The sequence below is a fragment of the Dipodomys merriami genome, unplaced genomic scaffold (assembly GCF_024711535.1).
Source record: "Dipodomys merriami isolate MVZ:Mamm:240054 unplaced genomic scaffold, mDipMer1.0.p SCAF_12, whole genome shotgun sequence".
Taxonomy (NCBI): domain Eukaryota; kingdom Metazoa; phylum Chordata; class Mammalia; order Rodentia; family Heteromyidae; genus Dipodomys; species Dipodomys merriami.
In genome coordinates this window covers 43,473,818-43,494,298 of record NW_027202493.1, presented here as the reverse complement: position 1 = coordinate 43,494,298, position 20,481 = coordinate 43,473,818, and the positions used below count along the sequence as shown (strand labels likewise).

Below are 20,481 nucleotides of genomic sequence, written 5' to 3'. Positions count from 1 at the left end.
GGAGGGAGAGCAGGGAGGGAGAGAGGAATTATAGGCAGGCAAAGACCATGCCAGAAGCAGAGATATTTTGAAGGAAGTTTATTTGCCATCTGCTATGGAAGTGGGAAATGCAGACTGACATGGGCTTTTTCACCAAAGGGTTTTGAAAAAGAAAAATCCTTCTGCTCAACCTTGTAATCGTGTTATAGGTATGCAATCAAGAACTGGACTTTGCTCTGCTTGAGACATTTTTAATGAATGTTTTCTAAGAAATGTGCCCGATTAATGGAGAAAAAAAAGAGATCATCCAATTAGGTTGATTTTGTGGAATAACAACTCCAAACTATTTCAATCCTAGCCTTTAATAAAGTTATATATTCCCAGAGGAGAAAAAAAAACTCCTCTTAGCAAAGAAAAAAAAATCAAACTCCAAATTAGCAGGTTAATTCACAGTGTGGACGAAAGAAATAGCAAATACACAGTTTGGTATTTGTGCTGTCAAAGTGAGAAGAAGAAGAAAAAAAAAAGTACACAAGATTCTACAGAGTAAGTGTTCCCAATCCCAGGAATTACTAAGAACTCAAGAGTTTTCTTGGCTGTAACGACTTGTAAATATCTAGAAGAGCCCAGATTTTGAAGCCCGGAGGACACTTGCTAAAGCTAAAAAAGTTGGCAGCAAGCTTTGTTCAGAATTTGGATTTTCGTTCCGAGTTGATATCTTACCAAATACAGCCATCTGTGTTCCCTCTGGGAAAGGTTCAACCGTTCTGTTGCCATTGACATGATGTCTGGCTAGAGAAAGAAAGAAAGAAATGCAAGTTTAAGTGTAAAGTTCTACATACATACTAACACATGTCATTAAATGTGTCAATGAGCGACTTCTTGTTTGGAGTTAGAAATGCACCAAAGCCTACCCTCAAAACAAAGTTTCACTTACCTGGTTTTTGATGGCCATTGCCTAAGAGCAGACACCAGCCAGCTCAGGCAGGGGGCCCGGTGCGTGCCACAGCCCATGCGGCCACACGCCTGAACAACTGGCTCTTCGACCTCTGGTCAGAGGATTCCGGCTATGTCTGACCACCCCCTGGGGTTAAAGGATGCCCCACCTTCTCAGCTAAACTCTGACAAAAAATAGTACCAACTAAGTACATCGATGTGATCAGTGTGCAAGAAGGGAAAGGAGCGGGGAAACATTGGGATTGATTTACAGAACCAATAGCAGAACATGTCACTTCACTGCAATTCAAGCACTGCTTCCAAAAACCAAAGACATTCACCATCTGAAAGACCAGATGGATGTTCCCATGCTTCTCACTACCCCTTCAGCCCCAGGCCCCCACTCGAAATTGTGCTCCTTCCTTGGGGCAAATGAAGGACTGATTTAGAAATAAAAAGCAACCCGGTTAGGCTTTCTTGTGCTCACTTGTTCTCATGAACCCCCAAGCTCTTCATCTAGGACTCACGAAGGCAGAATGAGGTAAGGGTGTGTGTGTGTGTGCGTGCGTGCGTGCGTGCGTGCGTGCGTGCGTGCGTGTGTGTGTGTGTGTGTGTGTGTGTGTGTGTTTTAAACTAACAACAGTGGGGCCTATTTCTGGAAATTCTGGCTGTGTTTCTAAAGCAACTACCCATTGAAACTTTCTTAAGGCAAGTATTCAGGGGTCAAGGCATGAAGTTCCTTAAAATGCATCGTATAGGCTAAAGAAAATGTGGGGAATGCATAGCCCTTATAAATGTCAGCATTTGTAAATTTCTGTTTCACAATTAGTGGCATGTTTCATCACAGAAACAATCCAACTTAGTAAACAGAACAGCTGTTCACTAACTGGATTCTAACTACTGATTACTGGCAAGGTCTGCAGTGGAGACAGGAGACAGGAGGGTGGCCCTGTCCCGGCAGGGTGGATGCCTCCAATCTGGCTGGTGAGGCACACACTCCTCCCCCTGCTCTCTGCTCAGTGGGGTGTGCTCCAAGTCTACATGCTCCAAGAGAATAACTCAACTGATGGAGATGACTTGTCCTCCATCAAGGATATATGAGAATGAGGAATAGATTTGCATCTATGTTTGAAAGCCTAGTGCCTGAGGAACAGAAAGGTTAATTAGCGCAAGACCAGGTCAAAGTAAACTTTCCTAAAGATTTTGAAGGGGATTTGGAGGCATGTTCAAAAGCTTTAGAAGGTCACATTGATATTGCAATTGTGTAATTGCTTCAAATTTTATCCCTTTCCTTCCTTAAAATAGTTACAGCAGCCAGGTACCCTGCAATCCTACCCAGAAAGTTGAGATCTGAGAATTGTTTCAAAGCCAGCCTAGGCAGGACAGTCAGGCAACCCTTATCTCCAATTAACTACCAGAAATCTAGAAGTGGAGCTGTGGGTCTTGAGTGAAAAAGCTAAGAGACAGCACCTAGGCCCTGAATACAAAGCCAAAGTACCAACACATACACACAAACACACACACACCAGCTACAGCAAAACAAATCAATGATATACCTGCAATAATTCAGATTTAGGTATAAACTAGTCATCATCTTCCTGTCCTGTGCTCAAACTATGATTATTAAAATTCTTGTCTTCTGGATGATAGGGCAGCTAGGTGGGGGACTTAAGAAAAGATTTAGATGCTCCAAGCTCCTATGGGCTAGGTCGCCAAAAGAACACACCTGGAGCTTTCCGGAAGGACAGCTGCTGTCTGGGGAGTTCCCGGTAACCACTGGACACAGAATTATCCCAGGATTGAGGGGTACTGGATTAGACAAAGCCTGGAAAAAAGATTTACAGCTTGCTTTGCTACAAAGCACCAACTTTTCACTTGGGCCTGAAGACATCTGAAGGCATCTAAAAACAGCATATAAGTTTGGCATCTCTGCCTCCATTTTTAAAATTTTTCTCCTTACTGCTTTAAGCTTTGGGACCAGTCCCTGCTTAATTCTGCACATCAATACATTGATTACTTAAACAGACTCTATCTAAAGACTGGTTATAGGTTGATTAGCCCTAAATTTGCCTAATCTCTCTTTTCCCCCACTTGAAGACTGACCAAGGTAAGAGGAACTCTTCAAGGTTCCAGGACCAATGAGGCTTACAGCAGATCATTCTCTGATGTAAGCTCCCACCCCACCCCACATGTGACAGGATCTGGGGTGCATCTTCGCCCAAGCCAATGCCACTGTCTCTTAGCAGAAACGGAATCATCTTGTTCAGGCAGCAATGGCTTCCCTGGAAACACCGTGGGACCCTGCAGGAACGTGCCTGAGACAATGACCAACCAGATACAGACCAAGACTTGATAGGAGACTAAGACTTGTTGGTCTACACATACCCCCTGCTCCCGGATATTGTTCCTTCCAAAACACAGGCCCCAAAGACAGGGCTCAGGACACTAGTCCTCCCACTTCCCAGTGTGGCGACAAGGTATAAGAAGTTATTCCTGTCTTGCTTAACCATCATGTCTCTGATTGGATTCTCAGGGTGGCAGAGTCTGGTCTGTTGGAACCCCGACTCCCAGAGTCAGGCCCCTGACCTAGGACTTTAGTTACAAACCCTTAGTCTTTGACCTTTAGGCCAGCCAGAGCTATAGCCTTTCTCAGTCATGTTAGTAACCCCCAAAACCATACCCTCAGTTCACACTGGTGAGCTGTCTGGACCAATTTATCATCGGTATGGCTACCAAGCACGGGTCAGCAGCAGCCCCAAAGGAAAGTCACAAGGCCCAAAGTCTCGCCCTATCTCCACCCTTCGCCCACCTCTCCACTCCTGTTCCCCACCAGATGCACGCACCCTGCCTGCGTCCACAGCACCCCTTCTTTCCAGTGCCCACCGTGAGCCTGCACTCCCAGGCTAAACTTCTAAACAAAAGCGCTCCCCTGTCACTCCCTGAGTTTGAAGAAGTGGCTGGTTTCACTCTTCGAATATTTTCATTGGTTGCCAATTTTTAAAAATGTATCTTACATGTCTGGGAAGGCATACAATCATGTATTCATAGATAGAAAATTTCTACTTGAAAAATGTGGTATATATACACAATGGAATTCTATGCCTCCATCAGAAAGAAGGACATTTCCCCATTTGTTAGGAAATGGAAAGGTTTGGAAAAAATTATATTAAGTGAAGTAAGCCAGGCCCAAAGAAACATAGGTCCCATGGTTTCCCTTATTTGCAATATCTAGTATAGGTATGAGTCAAGCGGAAAAGGTCAGTTAATGTGATGTTAGGAAAATGAACCCTTAAATATGTACTTTAATGTTTTCGTTTCTTTCATGCATGTGTTTCTAACGCATTTATAAGATTATTTCTTTGTTGCTTTGTATGTCCCTCCCCCACAGTGTAACCCCCGCTTTCACTATATTTGATGTCAGTATAACATGTGGAGGAGATGGGGACAAACAAGTCGTTTAAGGATTCAGGTGGACCTATTGCAACAATGAGAAGTACAAAATGTCATGTCAAAACCAGCTTTACAATGTCGGTGTGTGGGGGGGGAGGGAGGTATGATTGGGTGGGGGGGAGGGGGGAGGCTGGGAAGGGAGGTGAAGGGTAAACAAAGGAGGAGGCTGCAATGCTTGGTAAGAAATGTATGCATTATCCTGCCCATGTAATTGTAACCCCTCTGTACAGTATGTTCTCAAATAAAATTAAATTAAATTTAAAAAAAAAAAGAAAATTTCTACTTGACTTTCACGAAATGCTCCCCACTAGCGCAAATAATTCCTAATGACCATGGACCTTAAATAATTGTGAGAGTTAAAATAAGGTTATCTGACGGATTAAGATCTAGGCTTCAGCCTATGCGAGTGACATCCTTGTGAAGGTCAACGGTGCTGAACTATAATTCAAGATAAGCACCCTCTATACAAACATCGATGCTCCCCATTTATTATGAAGTATTTTAGATTTTAAGATGCTAAAACATGTCACTAAAGCACCACAGAGAAATAATACTTTTCATTAATTTTTCCTGAGACAGTCTTCACAGACTTGTAGGGTGCAACTCTGCTGGCATGGGTTGCTTTTGCACCCCAATACTCAGATAAAGTGAAGTTAATGATGTTCTCTCCGACATTTGTGGGTATCAGTTTGACCTTGTGCAGAGGATCCAGGCCCTAGGGAGGTAATTAAGGTTCACGGCCTCCATGGCATTTGCTCATCCTATCAGTGCACAGCCCACTACAGCATATGCTCATCCTATAGCCTCTCCCACGCTCTGAACTCTGCTTCTACGAACAGTCCCATACAACATGGTGGATGGAAGGTCCTATGTGGTTTTAGCAATTCTCCCAGCATGTAGCATAATGTCCCTCCACCGCGCTAGAGGTCGCAGGACAGTGATGTCAGTTATCAGTCAGCACCCCCACCCCAGCTCCCCTACTCCCTCCACCCCCGGCTCCCGGCCCATCCCCTCTGACAGTGATAAATGACCAGCTCGGTGCTCAGCTGAGCCTGATGGGTCCAGTTCTCCCCAGGCAATCTGTTCTGGGCCAACACCTTTCTTTACCACTCTGTCCCTGTCAGCATTAACCACGAGGCTGCTCTGGGCTAGGGTCAGCCCTACTGGCTTTCTGGCTGCTATTTTCTGATGAAGAAAAGGGATTCTGGTTCTCTTTCTTGATAGAAGCTCTTAATTAAACATGGAATATGGAATATATTATTAGAAACCTCATGGCAAATGTGTCTCCATTCTCTTTGAAATTAGAAATGAAGCAAGTATAGCTAATTGTGTGACTTTCCAAATAAAGGGAAATCTTTCTAGATATGCACCCTGATGTTGGCTTTGCTCAGGATGATATGTATCTAAAAAGAAAAAAACAGGCTTGTAATTCCTTAAGTTATTGTCTACTGCTGGTATCCGGTGGAGAGAAAAGATTCTAAGGGGAATAAAATGTGGATTGGAAAATGGAACATTGGCAGGGTTCATCAAAGAGCAACTTCTATAGTACAAAATACCATTTCTTCCTTATGTACAAGCATGCAACACAGGATTGTGTGCAGAAAGGTTGATACCAGGCTTCTACTTCAGCTGTGTGACAATATGCCCCCTTAGAATCAATGCAGTAATTCTGTGCTGGGGAAAATGCAGAATGTGTCTAACATACTACCACTTAGTGTGTTAACAGCAGCAACAACAACACAAAAGCAAAAAAGCCTCTTGTTACTCTTAAGCACTGCTCTATGTGATGTAGTGCCTTTGAAGAGATGGAAATAACAAGTATTTTACATGTCCCTAGTCTCTGCTATCATGCTGAGTACTGGGAAGGCGAGCCCTGTCCCAGGCTGAAGGCTGCACTGAGACTCAGGAGCAGCTGGAGGCTGCAGGAAGCAGCCACAGAGCTGGGAACTGCCAGACGCTCAAACTGCACCCAGCCCCAGGACAGCAGCCCCAAATGATCGCATTAGATCACATGACAGCAAAGCTATAACCTGACTTAAGATGTGCAGTAACGGAGAGCATCCTGAGAGACCTCAAAGAGAGGCCGTTCCCTCTGGAAAACTGACCTGTGGTCTGCAGGTCACAGTGTAAATGGTCCTCTTTTGCCAGGGAGGGATTCTCACAGCAATAATCATGCCAAATTTTAGATACAGTCAAAAGAGGATTAAAAGCAAGGATAAGTGTTCTCCAGATTTCCCCCCTTTTTATTTTAGAAAAGACAAGAAGGAAAATGGGGTACCTCTTTTCATTATTTCTCTCTTCCTCCTCTCTCTCGTCTTTTCTATTTCTGTTTCAGCCATACCATAAGATAAGGGTATGTTAAAATCTGTTCTAGATGCTCAACATTACTAACCTTAGTAGTTTAGACTTTGTATATTTCCCTTAGAATGAAGTTTTTACTAAAGCCTTTAGTTGAATTTCAGTGGGTCAATGTATTTTTTTTTAATCCAATTCTTACTAGAGAGATACCACATGTAAATCAGCCACCCTGAATATGTCTTTTAAGATCTGGCTTTGTGAGATAGCAGATTGGTTTCGTGGCTAATTAAGGGAAATTGGATAATGCAGTACATACTCATATTAAGAAATACAATGCGTAAAAAATTCAACAATGGTTCTACAAATGACACAGATTGGACTTCTATGGATTCGTCTTCCTATGCAGACCAAAGCGTCTGAATGTAGGGAGCGGATAGGCACAGATGGATCCTCATGCTTGCTTCAGGACACCGGACGTCACGAAGGGGCAGAGGGGAGGGAGAGAGCAGTCTGCTGCCTTCCTCCAATACTTGTGCGAGCAAACCCTCAGACACCAGGTCGTGAGTTTCTTCCCAAACAAATTTCCTAATGATTCCTTGGAATATTGCCATACCTGAAAATACCAGAGGCAGGAAAGGCAAAAGCAAGAGCATTCCACCAGACCTGCTTGGGGCCACAGTCATATCTTGTCTCTGAAGGGGAGCATCCGCTTCCACAGAGATACAGCGGAGGGGGGTCTAAGGCCAAAATGTTTCTCCCGCACAAAATCTGACCAAGTACCTGATTAAGACGCCAGAGTCTTGGAAATGGAGAAGATAACTGTGACCTGTCATGCACCTGCTGTAAAGGGACTTCATACTGGCCCTGCAGAAAGTCTGATCTTGAGTACAGCTATGTCTTGGTAGGTCTGCCAGGCTCTTGTAGTGATCACTATTTCCTGACACCTTCTCTTACCCCAAAAATGTAAACTATTGGGGGAAGGTTTCTGGAGAGGATCTAATGTAAGCCAGACAAGTCCCCACCTTAAAAATTAGCCATGTTTCAAACCCAAGTATGTAAGAGGAGCATCTGGGACATAGAATCCAATTCCTGCGAACATGCTGGTATGCATGGTGGTGACCACCGCCAGGGTCTACTCACCTGCAACGAGCCTCAAACATGACTCTGTCCTGGGATTCTGGCCCCCATTCGGGAACTATTGCTGCAGAGAGGAAAATATATCCTAAGTTCCACCCCCTCAGCCCCCCGCCAGCATCAAAAATACCCTATTTCATATCAGTCACATTGGCTGCCAGCTGTTAAAAAGGAGAAGAAAAATCTCCCTACTTTCTCAAGCTTTGCAGTTACTAAACTGAGTGTAGAAAGAAATCTCAGCTTTGTGGAAAGATGCCTCTCCAAAGCTGAGAGGCAATCCCTTGATTATGCGCCCAACTCCAAGGTCCAATTTCATAGCAGTATAGTCCTGGCTCTGGGTCTCATAGGAAGCTGTGGCCCACTGTTTGCTGGGCTGCGATCTCATCTGAGGGCTCAGTGACCTTGAGAATAGATGTTCCCCCCCCCACCCTGGGGGTCTAAATAATAGCCACAAACTCTCAATAATGTTCTGTCAAGAGGTGGCACTTAAACTTTTCTCTCCTGAGTGCAGGTTGAGTTTAGTGGAGGCTCTGCTACTGGACAGAACAGAAAAGGGGAGATCTGAGGTCAGTTCTGAGAGCAGGATATAGTCTGTGGTGTCATCTTAGGTGGTTTCTCCTTCTTTCTTTCCGAGGTGGTTCAATGCTATATCTAAGGCCTGAAGACACTGAGGTCTGCCATCAGCCAGATGGGTAGGGCCCAGAAGATGTGACATAGCTGGTCCCTTCCAGCAACCTCACAGGGCCTCTGACATGGGCTGCCTAGCAAGGCTATGGCCGGATTCCTAAACCAAAAAACCATGAGCTGAAATACAGGTGAATGTTGTTTTAAGCCATACATTTTAGAACATTCAATTAATGTAGCAAGATAAAATGGATATCCTAATGTGTTCCAAAAAAGGGGGGGAATGCACATTTTTCACAATGAAAACTACTAATGAAGCCAGGAAAGCAGATCATCTTTTATAAAGCTAATTTCCACAAGAAAAAAATGTATTTCCAGCCTAACTGATTTACAAACCAACTCCTGGAACATGACCCATTTCTTAGTTGAAGACAATCTCCATGTGATTTATTTTCTCGACAACTTGTTCCCTAGTGTGCTGGCATTGCTAAAAACAGGCATTTCTGGGCTACCCAAAGTCTAGGGATGGTGTATAAAATATCAAAGCAGGGCTTTTAGCACTTTTGCAATAGTTCTGGCAATTTTTATTCATTTGCGTTATCCAGGGGATTGTTAGTTGCTTTTCCTGCTGTTTTGTTTGGGGAAGTTTTATCTGTGCTTTGTAGGGCTTACCAAAACAATGAAGAAAAATGTTTTTCCAAAATTCCCAGGGAAGCTAAATTTAAATTCATGCCAAAGGCCCAACTACAATGGAGGGAATCATCTGTGTTTCCGTGCTGCTTTGTTTGGTTAACTGGTAGTTTAGTTGAAATTGGGAACTTTTTTCTTTAATTGGATGAAAGTAAAAAGATGGCTGGGTTATTCATACTCATAGAGATACCTTTAAGAACTATGTGTTGTTTTCCCTCCAAATGTGGAAATCAAAATCAAATCTGAGAATTTTAATTATTGCTGATATTAAGGTCGACTTTATAACTATACGACAACCTGAATACTTACTTGATCCGTAAGTAACCAAGAGTTCCCCAGCCCTCGTAGCAAAATAGAGATTCCATTATCCCTGAGCTCTCTATATCTCGGGGAGTTCTGAGGGCCTCTGCTGTCTGCGACAAGCCCCTGGAAGGCTGATGCTGGAGCTGATCCCTTCCGTGACGTTAGAAGCCATCCCCCTGCCGGCCAGCAGCAGATATGGCTCATCACACCCTGCCCTTCCTCTCTTTCCTTTCAGCCAAGTCCTCTGCCCACACTCAGGAAAGGGAAGAATGGAGAGGAGAAACAACAGTAGCCAAATACACACTCAAAAGGCCACCATCTTGGAAATGAGGACAAAAGCAGCAGGTGACAAGTCTCAACTCAAACAGCACTTGCAAGAGCTTCTTACACAGCAGCCTACGTCTACTTGGGAGCTGGAACCAACCAGAGGGCTAAATAGTGTCACAGGGACCTCCCTGTGACACCCTGGGCTGGAGAAGGACCTGAAGAATGACAGGCTTGAAGGGAATCATACCTATTAGAGAAGCGCACTCCGGCCCTGAACAGCAAGTGCTGACTGGAGACGCTGAGTCAGCAGCACAGCCACCAGGAGGCAGGGGTCAGCAGTGACATCACTGTGTTTGTGCCGTGGGGTCCTGGTCCTGACTGGGGCAGGAGGACTCCAGACTGCCCACAGGGGCTCTGGGCACTGGCCATGGGCAGGACAGGCTGGGTCCTGGCTGGAGAGGGCTGTGCCAGAGATCCATGTGCTCACACCATCAACCCTGACTCCCTCCAAGTACAGACTTCCTTTAGCAAGGATGTGCACTTTACTGACACATTTCACACTGAAACCACATAAAACATGATTTACTGAAGGGATTCCTCTGTTTATCTCAGAATTTATACAGAGGGCTGCATTTGAAGCTGAGCACAAACAAATCAGTAATTCATACACTTCAAGGGATACAATTTACAGAGCCAGGTGGGGCAGTGAACATCTGGACTGAGGTTGGAGGATCACAAGTTTAAAGCTAAGTACTGAAACCCTGATTCAAAAACTCAAGAAGATGCAGTGTGTGTGTGTGTGTGTGTGTGTGTGTGTGTGTGTATGTGTGTGTGAGAGAGAGAGAGAGAGAGAGAGAGAGAGAGAGAGAGTATAAGAGAGAATGAGAGAATGAGAGGTTGCCAAAAGTAACAAAAGAAATAAAAAATTTGACACAGAAAATTCCTGATATAGATACATTCTCACTGGGAAATTCTAGATACACTGAAGGTAGTGACAAAAAAAAAACAAAAAACCTATCCTATATAAACGCCTTTAAAAAAGAGAAAATGAGAAATTTTTTCCCAGTACATCTTATAAGGCTGATATTGCCCTGACATAAAAACCAGAAAAAGATACAAACTAGGGATAAATCTTGCTTATAATATAAACACAAAAATCCTTTAGCAATATTGAATTAAAATGTAACAAAGCTACAACAATTCAATCAAGGAAGGATAGTCTTTTCAACAGATACTCAAGTTGAACAAAATAAATGTCAACCATTACTTCATATCTTATAAAAACAATTAATTTGACATGGATTGTGAAAATGTTCACAACCTGAATTTGGCTTGTATTCACTTGGTACAAACCATTATGAAAGTCAACTGGAAGTCAGGTGCTGGTGGCTCACGCCTATAATCCTAGCTACTCAGGAAGCTGAGATCTAAGAGTCACAGTTCAAAGCCAGCCCAGGCAGGAAAATGATGAGACTCTTATCTCCAGTTAGCCACTAGAAAACTGGAAGTGGTGTTGTGAATTAAAGTAGTAGAGTACTAGTCTTGAGCAAAAAAGCTCAGGGACAACGCCCAGGCCCTGAGTTTAAGCCCCATGACTAATAAAAGAAAAAAGGAAGAAAACCAACTGTAAACTAACCATTTTCCCATTGTGTACACTTTTTTTTTTTGCTATTTTCACATCATCATAACAGTCTGAACAGAAGCTCATGAGAGGAATGTGACTACTACAGGTTACGTAAGTCTTTTGCGACAGCGAACAGCTCTGTGTGTCATACTGCAAGTGTGATGAAGTTTTAAAGTTTGATAAAATTGTATCAAACCATACGCTGAACATACAGTGCACCCAGTAACCAATGACATCCAAATAAAGTTTGCATTTGAGTTAACAGTATTAAACCCACGTGAATAATCTTTTCTTTTCTCTTTTTCTTTTTTTCTATCTATACTGGAGCTTGAACTCAGGACCTGGGCATTGTCCCTAGGATTTGTTTGCTCAAGACTAGCATTCAACCATTCAATCCACAGCTCCATTTCTGGGTTTTTTGGTAGTTCAGCGGAGATAAGAGTCTCACAGACTTTCTTGCCCAGGCTGGCTTTGAACAGTGATTCTCAGACCTCAGCCTCCTGAGTAGGTAGATTTATAGGTATGAGCCACTGGTGCCCAGCTCTGTGTGAATTTTCTGTATGTGATTATGTAACATGGTACCATTGGAGGAAGCTGCTGCTAGAAAGGCACATTTGAACACTGACCTACTTTTATCATTTCTGATTAAACTATGTCAAAGTAAGTATTCTTTAGAACCTTGTGAGAAATACTAAACAATTATTGAAAAATATGAATTTACAAGCCTTTCAAGTCTTGTACATCAAATTGGATTTTCTTTACCACAGTATAATTTTCAAAGCTTTATCATACTAACTCACATGAGTTTATCCTCAAAAGTCTAAAGTTCAATCATTGCCAGTGATAATGTTGTTTCTTTAGTACAACAGAGCCACTGTGGAACTACTTCAGCCAGAGTAGAAATCCTACTTTCACTACCAAAACTTGGAATGACTGAAACCTCCCAGGAAGAAATACAAAGAACTTATGTAATTGTTGCTATATTGGATTATCTACCTATTTTTCTTTTCTTCTCAGATCACCAGGCCCTAGTGTCTGGGGGACATGAAACAATGTTGCTTTGGGCTGTGGGATGGGTTGTTTTTGTTTTTTGGGTTTTTTTTGGAGGATGTCTGTATAGGTCAGGAACCTATGCAGTATCCTAGCTCCTGATGAGATTCCAAGCATACACCAGAGTGAAGCTGTGGGTATAAAAATCCATCTGGGAAATCATGAAAAAAAAGTTCCTTATGAGATCCTACTTCCTTTCATATGCACCTTCAAAATTCCACAAATAGGAATGGTGTTTAATAGAGGTTTTCACTCTAGGATGCACTCAACAGGAGATACAGAGCGAACCTTTCAAGATACTCCAGCCATCACCAGTGGGTCACCAGGCCAGTCACCGTGGGTCACTGGAAGAGGAAGGGGCTCAGCCAGGTGGTCTCCATGGCCAAACCTACTGGCTGAAGTCCTCGTGCCAAGGAAGGACTCTGAAGCATTGCTAGCAGCAGAATGGCAGATGCCTATGTCTCTAAAATGTCAAGATGAAAAGTAGAGCTGGAGCTGAAACTCGACATAAGTCCCAGCTGAAAGAAATGCCCTAGGAAATTGTTCAGAAACAAAAGCAACCCCTTTGCCAACACGAAAAGGCATGAATTTACAGGATCGAGCCTCAGAATGCCTGATGACAGCTCACACAAAAGATCTAAAGCCAAAACAAGACCTTTCTTTCTGCACAGAACTCAAAGATAAATGACATATAGGATTTAAATCTAACATTGTCACTGAAGAGACAATAGCGACTCCGCAGGACTGACCTTATTTCTCACAGCAGCAGCTATCTTCCTGGTGCCTTCCCCCTCCCTCCTCAGCCACAGCTGCCCCCAAATCCCTCTAGGAGGTGACAAGCCTTTCACCTGCAGTTAAAATTTTAAATCCGAGGGCTTTCAGAAGAACAAATGCAGCAACAATTTTACTCAAAGATAAAAAGGTTACTTGCAAAACTGTCCAGCCAGACAGATCCCGCCTGACTCCTATTCCCACAGTCCATGAGTAAGAGAGGGTTTTTTTTTTGTTTTTTTTTTCTGGGCTGTTTTTTGGGGGGACAGTTTAATGGTTGAAAACAATCAGAGGAAGGAAAACATTTCATGACACATGCAAATCTGAGACTCAGCTTCAAATGTCATTAAATAAAGTTTTATTGGAGCACAGCCACACTCATTCATTTATATATTGTCTATTGCTGCCTTCACACTACAATGGCAGACTCAAGGAGCTGTGACAGAGACCGTATGGCCTGTAAAGTCTAAAATATTTACCATCTGGACCTTTACAGAAATCATTTTGCTAGTCCCTGTCCTAGACCGGGCGTGAGAAGATGAGACTGTGATGTTGGGGGAAGCCTCCTTTTCAGGAAAGAGTACACTGCCCAGGGGAACAGGGCTCCCTGAGGAGAGCCAGGAGCATACAAGCGAGGCTGGGCTTACCTCACCCGGGCGCTGCTTTTGCTGCAGGACTGAGCCAAGGGTAAGATCTGACAAAAGCACTGAGGCCTAGTGCAACCTGCTGGCAGGCTCCAGTCCCCACCAGAACATTGTCTCCAAGAACTGGGGAGGGGCACTGGGGAGGAAAGCACTGGATCCTTCACATTTGGGTTCAGCCTTGAAAACAGAATAGATTTCCTCAGGATCGCGGGACTCCAGAGCACAGAGGGGTGAGAGTCTGTTCAACCCACAGTCTGACATCCAGTGAAGCTCCAAGGTAGAAAGGGGATCAGGGTCTAGATCCTGAGTGAACATACAATTCCCTGTTCCTTCATACTCACTCTGACTCTTTCTTTCTTCTCTATTTATGTCTCTCTTCCTGTGGAAAGGGATCAGGAGCCAGATCTTGTGTTAACATACAATTCCCCATTCCTTTATCCTCGCTTTGGTTCTCTCTTTCTTTTCTATTTATGCCTCTTCCTGGTATCTTGCAAAGATACATGTCTAAGAATGTTCATTGGCCTGCCAGTTATTAGGGGTTTAAATTGTGTCCACAGCCCTAATGAGCTCCCCCAATGGCGTCCTCAGAGAATCTACTGGAGGTAGAGATGGACTTTTCTGCTTTGCCTCCATCTACTCATTAGATCATCTGACCGACTTGCCCCCTACGCTCAGGTAAAATCTTGGGGGAACCCTCCATCCGCAGCTGGTAGCAGCTTCCAGCTGCTGAGTGAGAACTAAACGAGCTTCCTGGGACTCGGGGTATGTATAATGAATTCTAATGACTCCAGGCCCTGGCCATGATGAATGCTGATGAACTGCCCCTGTGGCCAGCTGTTCCTCCATCACCAACTGTCCACAGAGGGGTTCACATTCACCACGGGTCCAGCCAGCTCCAGAGATGAGATCAGCAGGGGCTCCGCACGAGACAGCAACAACCCTCTGGCCTCAAGATAGAGGACTTAGTGGTCAATGTTGGGAATATTTCCCAAAACAGAAGGCATGAGGAAAAGAACCATTCAGAACTGGGTCTCCGCTCTGCAATAAAAATCAGAAGGAGCATGGGCAAACTGTTTCTTCTCATGTTTTATTCAACATCATTTATTGCTTTCCCTTTGCTCACCCTTGCTTCCTCTTCTTTCACAGAATAGGTAATAAAAGCCAGGCTATTAGATTTGAAATGGGAAGAGTTAGGTATGAGTCCTAGGAGCATCCATTGTTAGTCACATGACTGACAGCTATGTGTTCTATGGCATACTGCCCAACTTTTCTGAATCTAGATCTTTCCAGCCATCAGATTGGGTCCCGTCTGTTGTCCCTGTCTGCCAGAGTATGTGATCAAGTGAAAAACAATGATAAGCTTAATGTGTTAGGAAAATCTAAAGCATCTCTTATGGTTGTGCTGAATAGGTCTTAATCTTGAAAAAAAAAAAAAAAAGGCATGCCTATTTTGAAAAGAACTAGTAATGGAAGCAGAGTGATGTAAGGAAAACCCGGACTTAGCATGGCAGTACATGCAATCCCAGCTACTCAGGAGGCAGAGGTAGAAGGATCATGGCCTGAGGCTAGCCTGGGCAAAAGCTTCAGACCTTACCCCAAAATTAAAGTGGAAAACAATGACGGCATGGCTCAAGTGATAATGTAGCACCTGCCTAGAAAATAAGCATAAGGCTTTAGTCCAGACCCCTGAATAACCAATGCTTCAGTAAGGTCGAGGTACTGGGGCCACTGGAAGTCCACTGACCACAGAGGTATGGTCTCAGAGAACTGATGCTCTGGGAGAGATACCTCCATCTAATACCAGGAGGTCCTCTGCCTGACCTTCCTGATGTGTTCACACAACCACTTCTCACCACCATGTCGCTACCCAGCTAGTTCATCTAATCTCTTCCACCAGGCAGCAGAGTCCCAACTCCACTCTTGCCCTTTCTCTGGCTTCCCCCATTGCACCCATCCTCCACTGAATAATTGTCTAAATGCAAACTCAGCCATGTCTTCTCCAGCCTGGAAGTTTCTGACACGTGTCTACCACACATAAGATCCATTCCACAGCCTGTACCATGGCGTGCAGTCCCGGGGTTTCCAGCCTGCTTTCCTCACTGCCACAGCTCCATACGTCCTAGCCAGAAGCATGTTTGCTTTTGAACAAAGTCTCCACTTGCGTTCCAGTGACTTGAACATTCTTCTTCAGATGTTTGCTTAACTCACTTTCTTATCGACGATTCTACTCAAGCCCTAACTCTATTCAGGGGTCTTCCCAACCCACTTCGTATAATAGCATCCTTTTCTACCGCTTCCTCATTCTTCCTGCTGTTCAGTTTGCTTGGTAGCATTTGACAATACTTGAAACTGCAACCTGTTCTGTGCATTCTGTTTCTACTCCATGCACACTACTGGGGTGCAGACACGCTGTCCCTCTGGTCCTCACTGGTCCCCAGTGCCTTAGGACAGTGCCTCATGTTCAATTGGTGCTTGCTGGATTAACTGGGATTGAAAGTTATCAAGGTAGAGGTCAATAGGCAAGAAAAAGGTCAAGTCAGGAAGTCAACTAAGAAGAAGGGATGGGTAAGTTTAAACAACTTGGAAATGTTTGGCAACAGTGAAGAAACAAGAGAATATTTCAGGGCATCTCAATCCACTATCTTTTGAAAACATCTGGCTTCCTGTCGTTTTCTTTAATATGTTCAACTGAAGGAACTAAAGCACAATTTCCAACATAGTCTGCTACTAAATACATATGTTAAATACAGACGCCTGTGATACAATCGCACCGCTTTCGGTCTCTGGCACAGGGCTCTTCAAACCTGAGGGACAGGAGTGCTAAGAGTACCACTGTTATTAATAACAAAACCCTCTCAGCCATCACTGAGTTTATGACAATGAGGTGACTCGGGTACTGGCTTCCAAGGACCAAAACAACTGTGGAGAGTTGCTGGGCATAGAAAATTTACACATGCTGTCAAAAATGTTCTGCGGGTATGGAAGAAATGGCTTTTCTTCGTAGAGCTTACAGGTCAACATTTGTATAAAGGATACCACTTCCCTTTCTTGTGGAGCGTGGGACCAGGAGCCAGGAAGGTGTGGAGGACAGTGCCCAGGGCTTCACCATTCATCCCTCATGAACTTTCACTCCAACCTACAAAACAGCAGCTCTATCTTATACATATGAGAAAATTCACTACAAATTAAAAAATAAAGCTCAAATGGAATTTGGAACCAGAGCTTGAACCTCAGTCTGCTGATCCCCTCAGCCTAGATTCCTGACTAACAAGTACCCCCACCAGTGTGGTGTAGTCAGTGTGATATATGCGGTGCGATATATTCAGTGTAGTGTAGTGTATTCAGTGTGGTGTATTCAGTGTGGTATAGTCAGTGTGGTGTATTAAGTGTAGTGTATTCAGTGTGGTGCCGTCAGTGTGGTATATGCAGTATAGTATATACAGTATAGTACAGCCAATGTGGTATATGCAGTATAGTACATCCACTGTGGTATATGTGGTGTGGTGCAGTCAGTGTGATGCAGTCAGTGTGGTGTATTCAGTGTGGTATATTCAGTGTGGTATATTTGGTGTAGTGTAGTCAGTATAGTATATGTAGTGTGGTATATGCTATATAGTACAGCCAGTGTGATATATGCCATGTGGTGTAGTTGGTGTGGTGTAGTCAGTGTGGTGTGTTCAGTGTAGTATATTCAGTATGGTGTAGTCAATGTGGTATATTTAGTGTGGTGTAGTCAGTGTGGTACATGTGGTGTGGTACATGCAGTGTGGTCTATGCAGTACAGTATAGCCAGTGTGGTATATGCTGTGTGATGTAGTTGGTGTGGTACAGTCAGTGTGGTATATTCAGTGTGGTGTATTCATGTAGTGTATTCAGTGTGGTGAATTCCGTGTGGTATATTTGGTGTGGTGTAGTCAGAGTGGTACATGCGGTGTGGTATATGCAGTGTGGTGTATGCAGTACAGTATAGTCAGTGTGGTATATGCAGTGTGGTACAGTCAGCGTGATGCATTCCGACCTGGACCAGAAGCTAGTGCTGTTGCTCTAGGAAGGCAAGGCAAGGCCGTGCATGGCAGATAGACAGAATGCACTCAACAAAAACCAGATAAACCAAGATGAAATTTTTCTTCTCGGAAAGACTGAAATGCACAGACAACACATAATTTTAATTACAAATACAGACTGTCAGAGATGAAAATGGACACAGTACTCATTCAGTCCATCATTTTTTGGAAAGGCAGAGTCTCACAACTACAGAGAGAAGTGGAGCCTCTGGCCCATCTATGCTAGAGATCCAGACACGTGTAGTTCCTTGAAGAAAATTGAGAATTTCGCTAGATTTTTTAAAAGGATGATTCTAACTTATGACCGAATTACTTTAGGGGCAAAACTAATTCAGGTATTAAAGGTTAATGCTGATTTGTGGGGCAGCCGAGCCTCAGCGCACACTGCCTAGCCATGGCTGCCATAGTGAACGGGAAGTGGGAGCCAGTGAGAAGCCGAAAGTCCTGCCACTGCCTCTGAATCAACACAGCATTCAAAAACTGGCACCCGAGCTCCTCCAGTGGAAACCAACAAAAGGTACCAAGAAATAAACCAACGAATGTTGGTTCACCTCAGTGAAAGAACTGTCTATGGGCAGTGACCTGAGCAACAGCTCCAGGGACTGCATCCTGTGCTCTTCTCGAATACAGAAAACAACAGTGGTTCTCTCCTGGTTCTCTAGGTAATGATCCCACTGCATCTCAAATGGGTCCCCACCTTGAAGAATCCAGAGTTTCTGCTCTTTGAACACCAGAGCCCGCTTGCTCTGGATTTCAACTGAGGGAGCAACACATGTGTTCCGGCCATGACTGTGCCTGTCTTCACTGCCTATGCGAAGTGAGAGCAGCTTCCAGCTACTCAAGTGAATATTCATCTGCCAACAGAATGTCTATCATGTATCTTTATCACTATACTTGGGATTCTGTGGTATTTTCTCTTATACAAAATTAGCAACCTGGCAGGCTTTAAAATTACATTGGAATGTTATTGTGGTTGAATAGCTCAAATTTATTTGGTTTTTACTGTCAGAGGATGTGAAACTAAGCAAAAAAAAGAATCGATCAGGAAGTATACATTCCCCTGAGTCTTCTGATTTTTACATTCTTAGCTCCAAGACATCATAGACATTTAAAATGTCGTGGATAATTAGCCAGTTTCTTTATAAAGAAGATTTCTTGCTCTGATAGAATCACAAAGTTTGCTAGTCTTGAGAACAGATACACTCATTAGGAGGTGATCAGCTGTTAGAAACATGTTTATGATCTGAAACAGAAAAACTGGGTGAAATGCTGGGAAGGACAAAAGCCTACAGGTAAGGTAGCTGGATCCAAACTAGAGGCAACCGGAACACAGACCTAGTGGAACATAGACTTAGTGGAACATAGACCTAGTAGAATATAGGTCTAGTGGAACATAGACTTAGTGGAACACAGACCTAGTAGAACACAGACCTACTGGTAGCCAGAGTCAGACCCCGAGGAACCTGGGATCCAGAGCTACAGGTGGCTCAGCTGATGACTCAAAGGTCATCTTCACCTGTTGATGTTTGTTTTCTCAACTGGAGACCTAGAAGAGCTCCTCAACTGTCAAAATTTACATTCAAATGAAGCAGGTGCTGTGTCAGTAGCCCAAGGCCCTCACTGCTTTTCTTGCCAAGATTTCTGGACTGCTCATAGAATTCCTACTACTGGTACCAAAAAAGGATTATCAATAATAAATATCAGCAAATATCAGATATAACCTAGCAACTGTGTTACTTTAAAAAAAATCTTAAAGTTTCCTATAAGTAGACACTGTATCAGGGAAACATGGCAAATACCTAAGCAACGTTTGCATCAATGTTGAAGACTGCAGAGCAGCTGTCTCTACAGCAATTAAAATATCACCATTTTCTCCCTAAAGATTGATCATAACATATCTGTGCAGCACTATATAAACAATGAATATACACCAACAAAGGTATCAAAGCTCAGAAGTTTTAAAATAGCACTTGGCAATAAATATAGAATAAACATCTTGAGTTCAAAGGATCCAGTGTGGTACCCCATCCTATCCATGGGGGTGGCTCTCCGGATGCCTATTGAATACAGATATCTTGAGTTGCTTCGGTGGGTAATAATTCAGCATTGTGGGATAGAAACCAACCCTTTATCAAATCAATCAGCAGCAGTACCAGCGTTTGACTTGAATTTTGTGAAGAGTTTTCCAAACCATGCATTTCCTTGCCACCAACTTCTTCCACACCCTATGAGCACCACAAACATCCACCATTTTCAAACACGGTGGAGGCTTGTGGAGCCAGAGGCAGACCAGTGCAGGGCAAAGTGACCGAGTCTGCTGCATCATTTCTCTCCTTTGGCTCCTATTACGAAGCAAGAGTTCTGGTTCCATCATGATGTTGCTTCACGAGTAAGGGAAATAATCACCATCAGGAAGTCTCCAGCGGGCTTAGGGTATTGCCCACTGGCAGGGCACTTCTGCAGCATTACCAAAAAAAGAAAAAAAATAAGTCTCCAGACAATATCCTGTTCTGAGAGCCCAGGCTAGAACAGTTAGAACCATTTCCCAGGCAAAAAGCCAGATATGGGGTAGGAGAGGTAACTTGAAAGCACAGCCATGGTGCCATTATATTCTCCATGGGAACACACTTCTGAAAGCGCGTGGGAA

The 20,481-nt window shown here is 43.7% G+C and overlaps 1 protein-coding gene across 3 annotated transcripts in view; it reads right to left on the bottom strand.

Moving 5' to 3' along the window:
* Msra (methionine sulfoxide reductase A) overlaps positions 1 to 20,481 on the bottom strand; it is a 258,069-nt gene that overhangs the window by 160,188 nt on the left and 77,400 nt on the right. For all 3 annotated transcript variants that reach the window (XM_070016778.1, XM_070016780.1, XM_070016781.1), the window contains exon 2: positions 703 to 771. In XM_070016778.1, the coding sequence (XP_069872879.1) occupies positions 703 to 771 (69 nt within the window). The remainder of the gene's footprint in view (positions 1 to 702; positions 772 to 20,481) is intronic.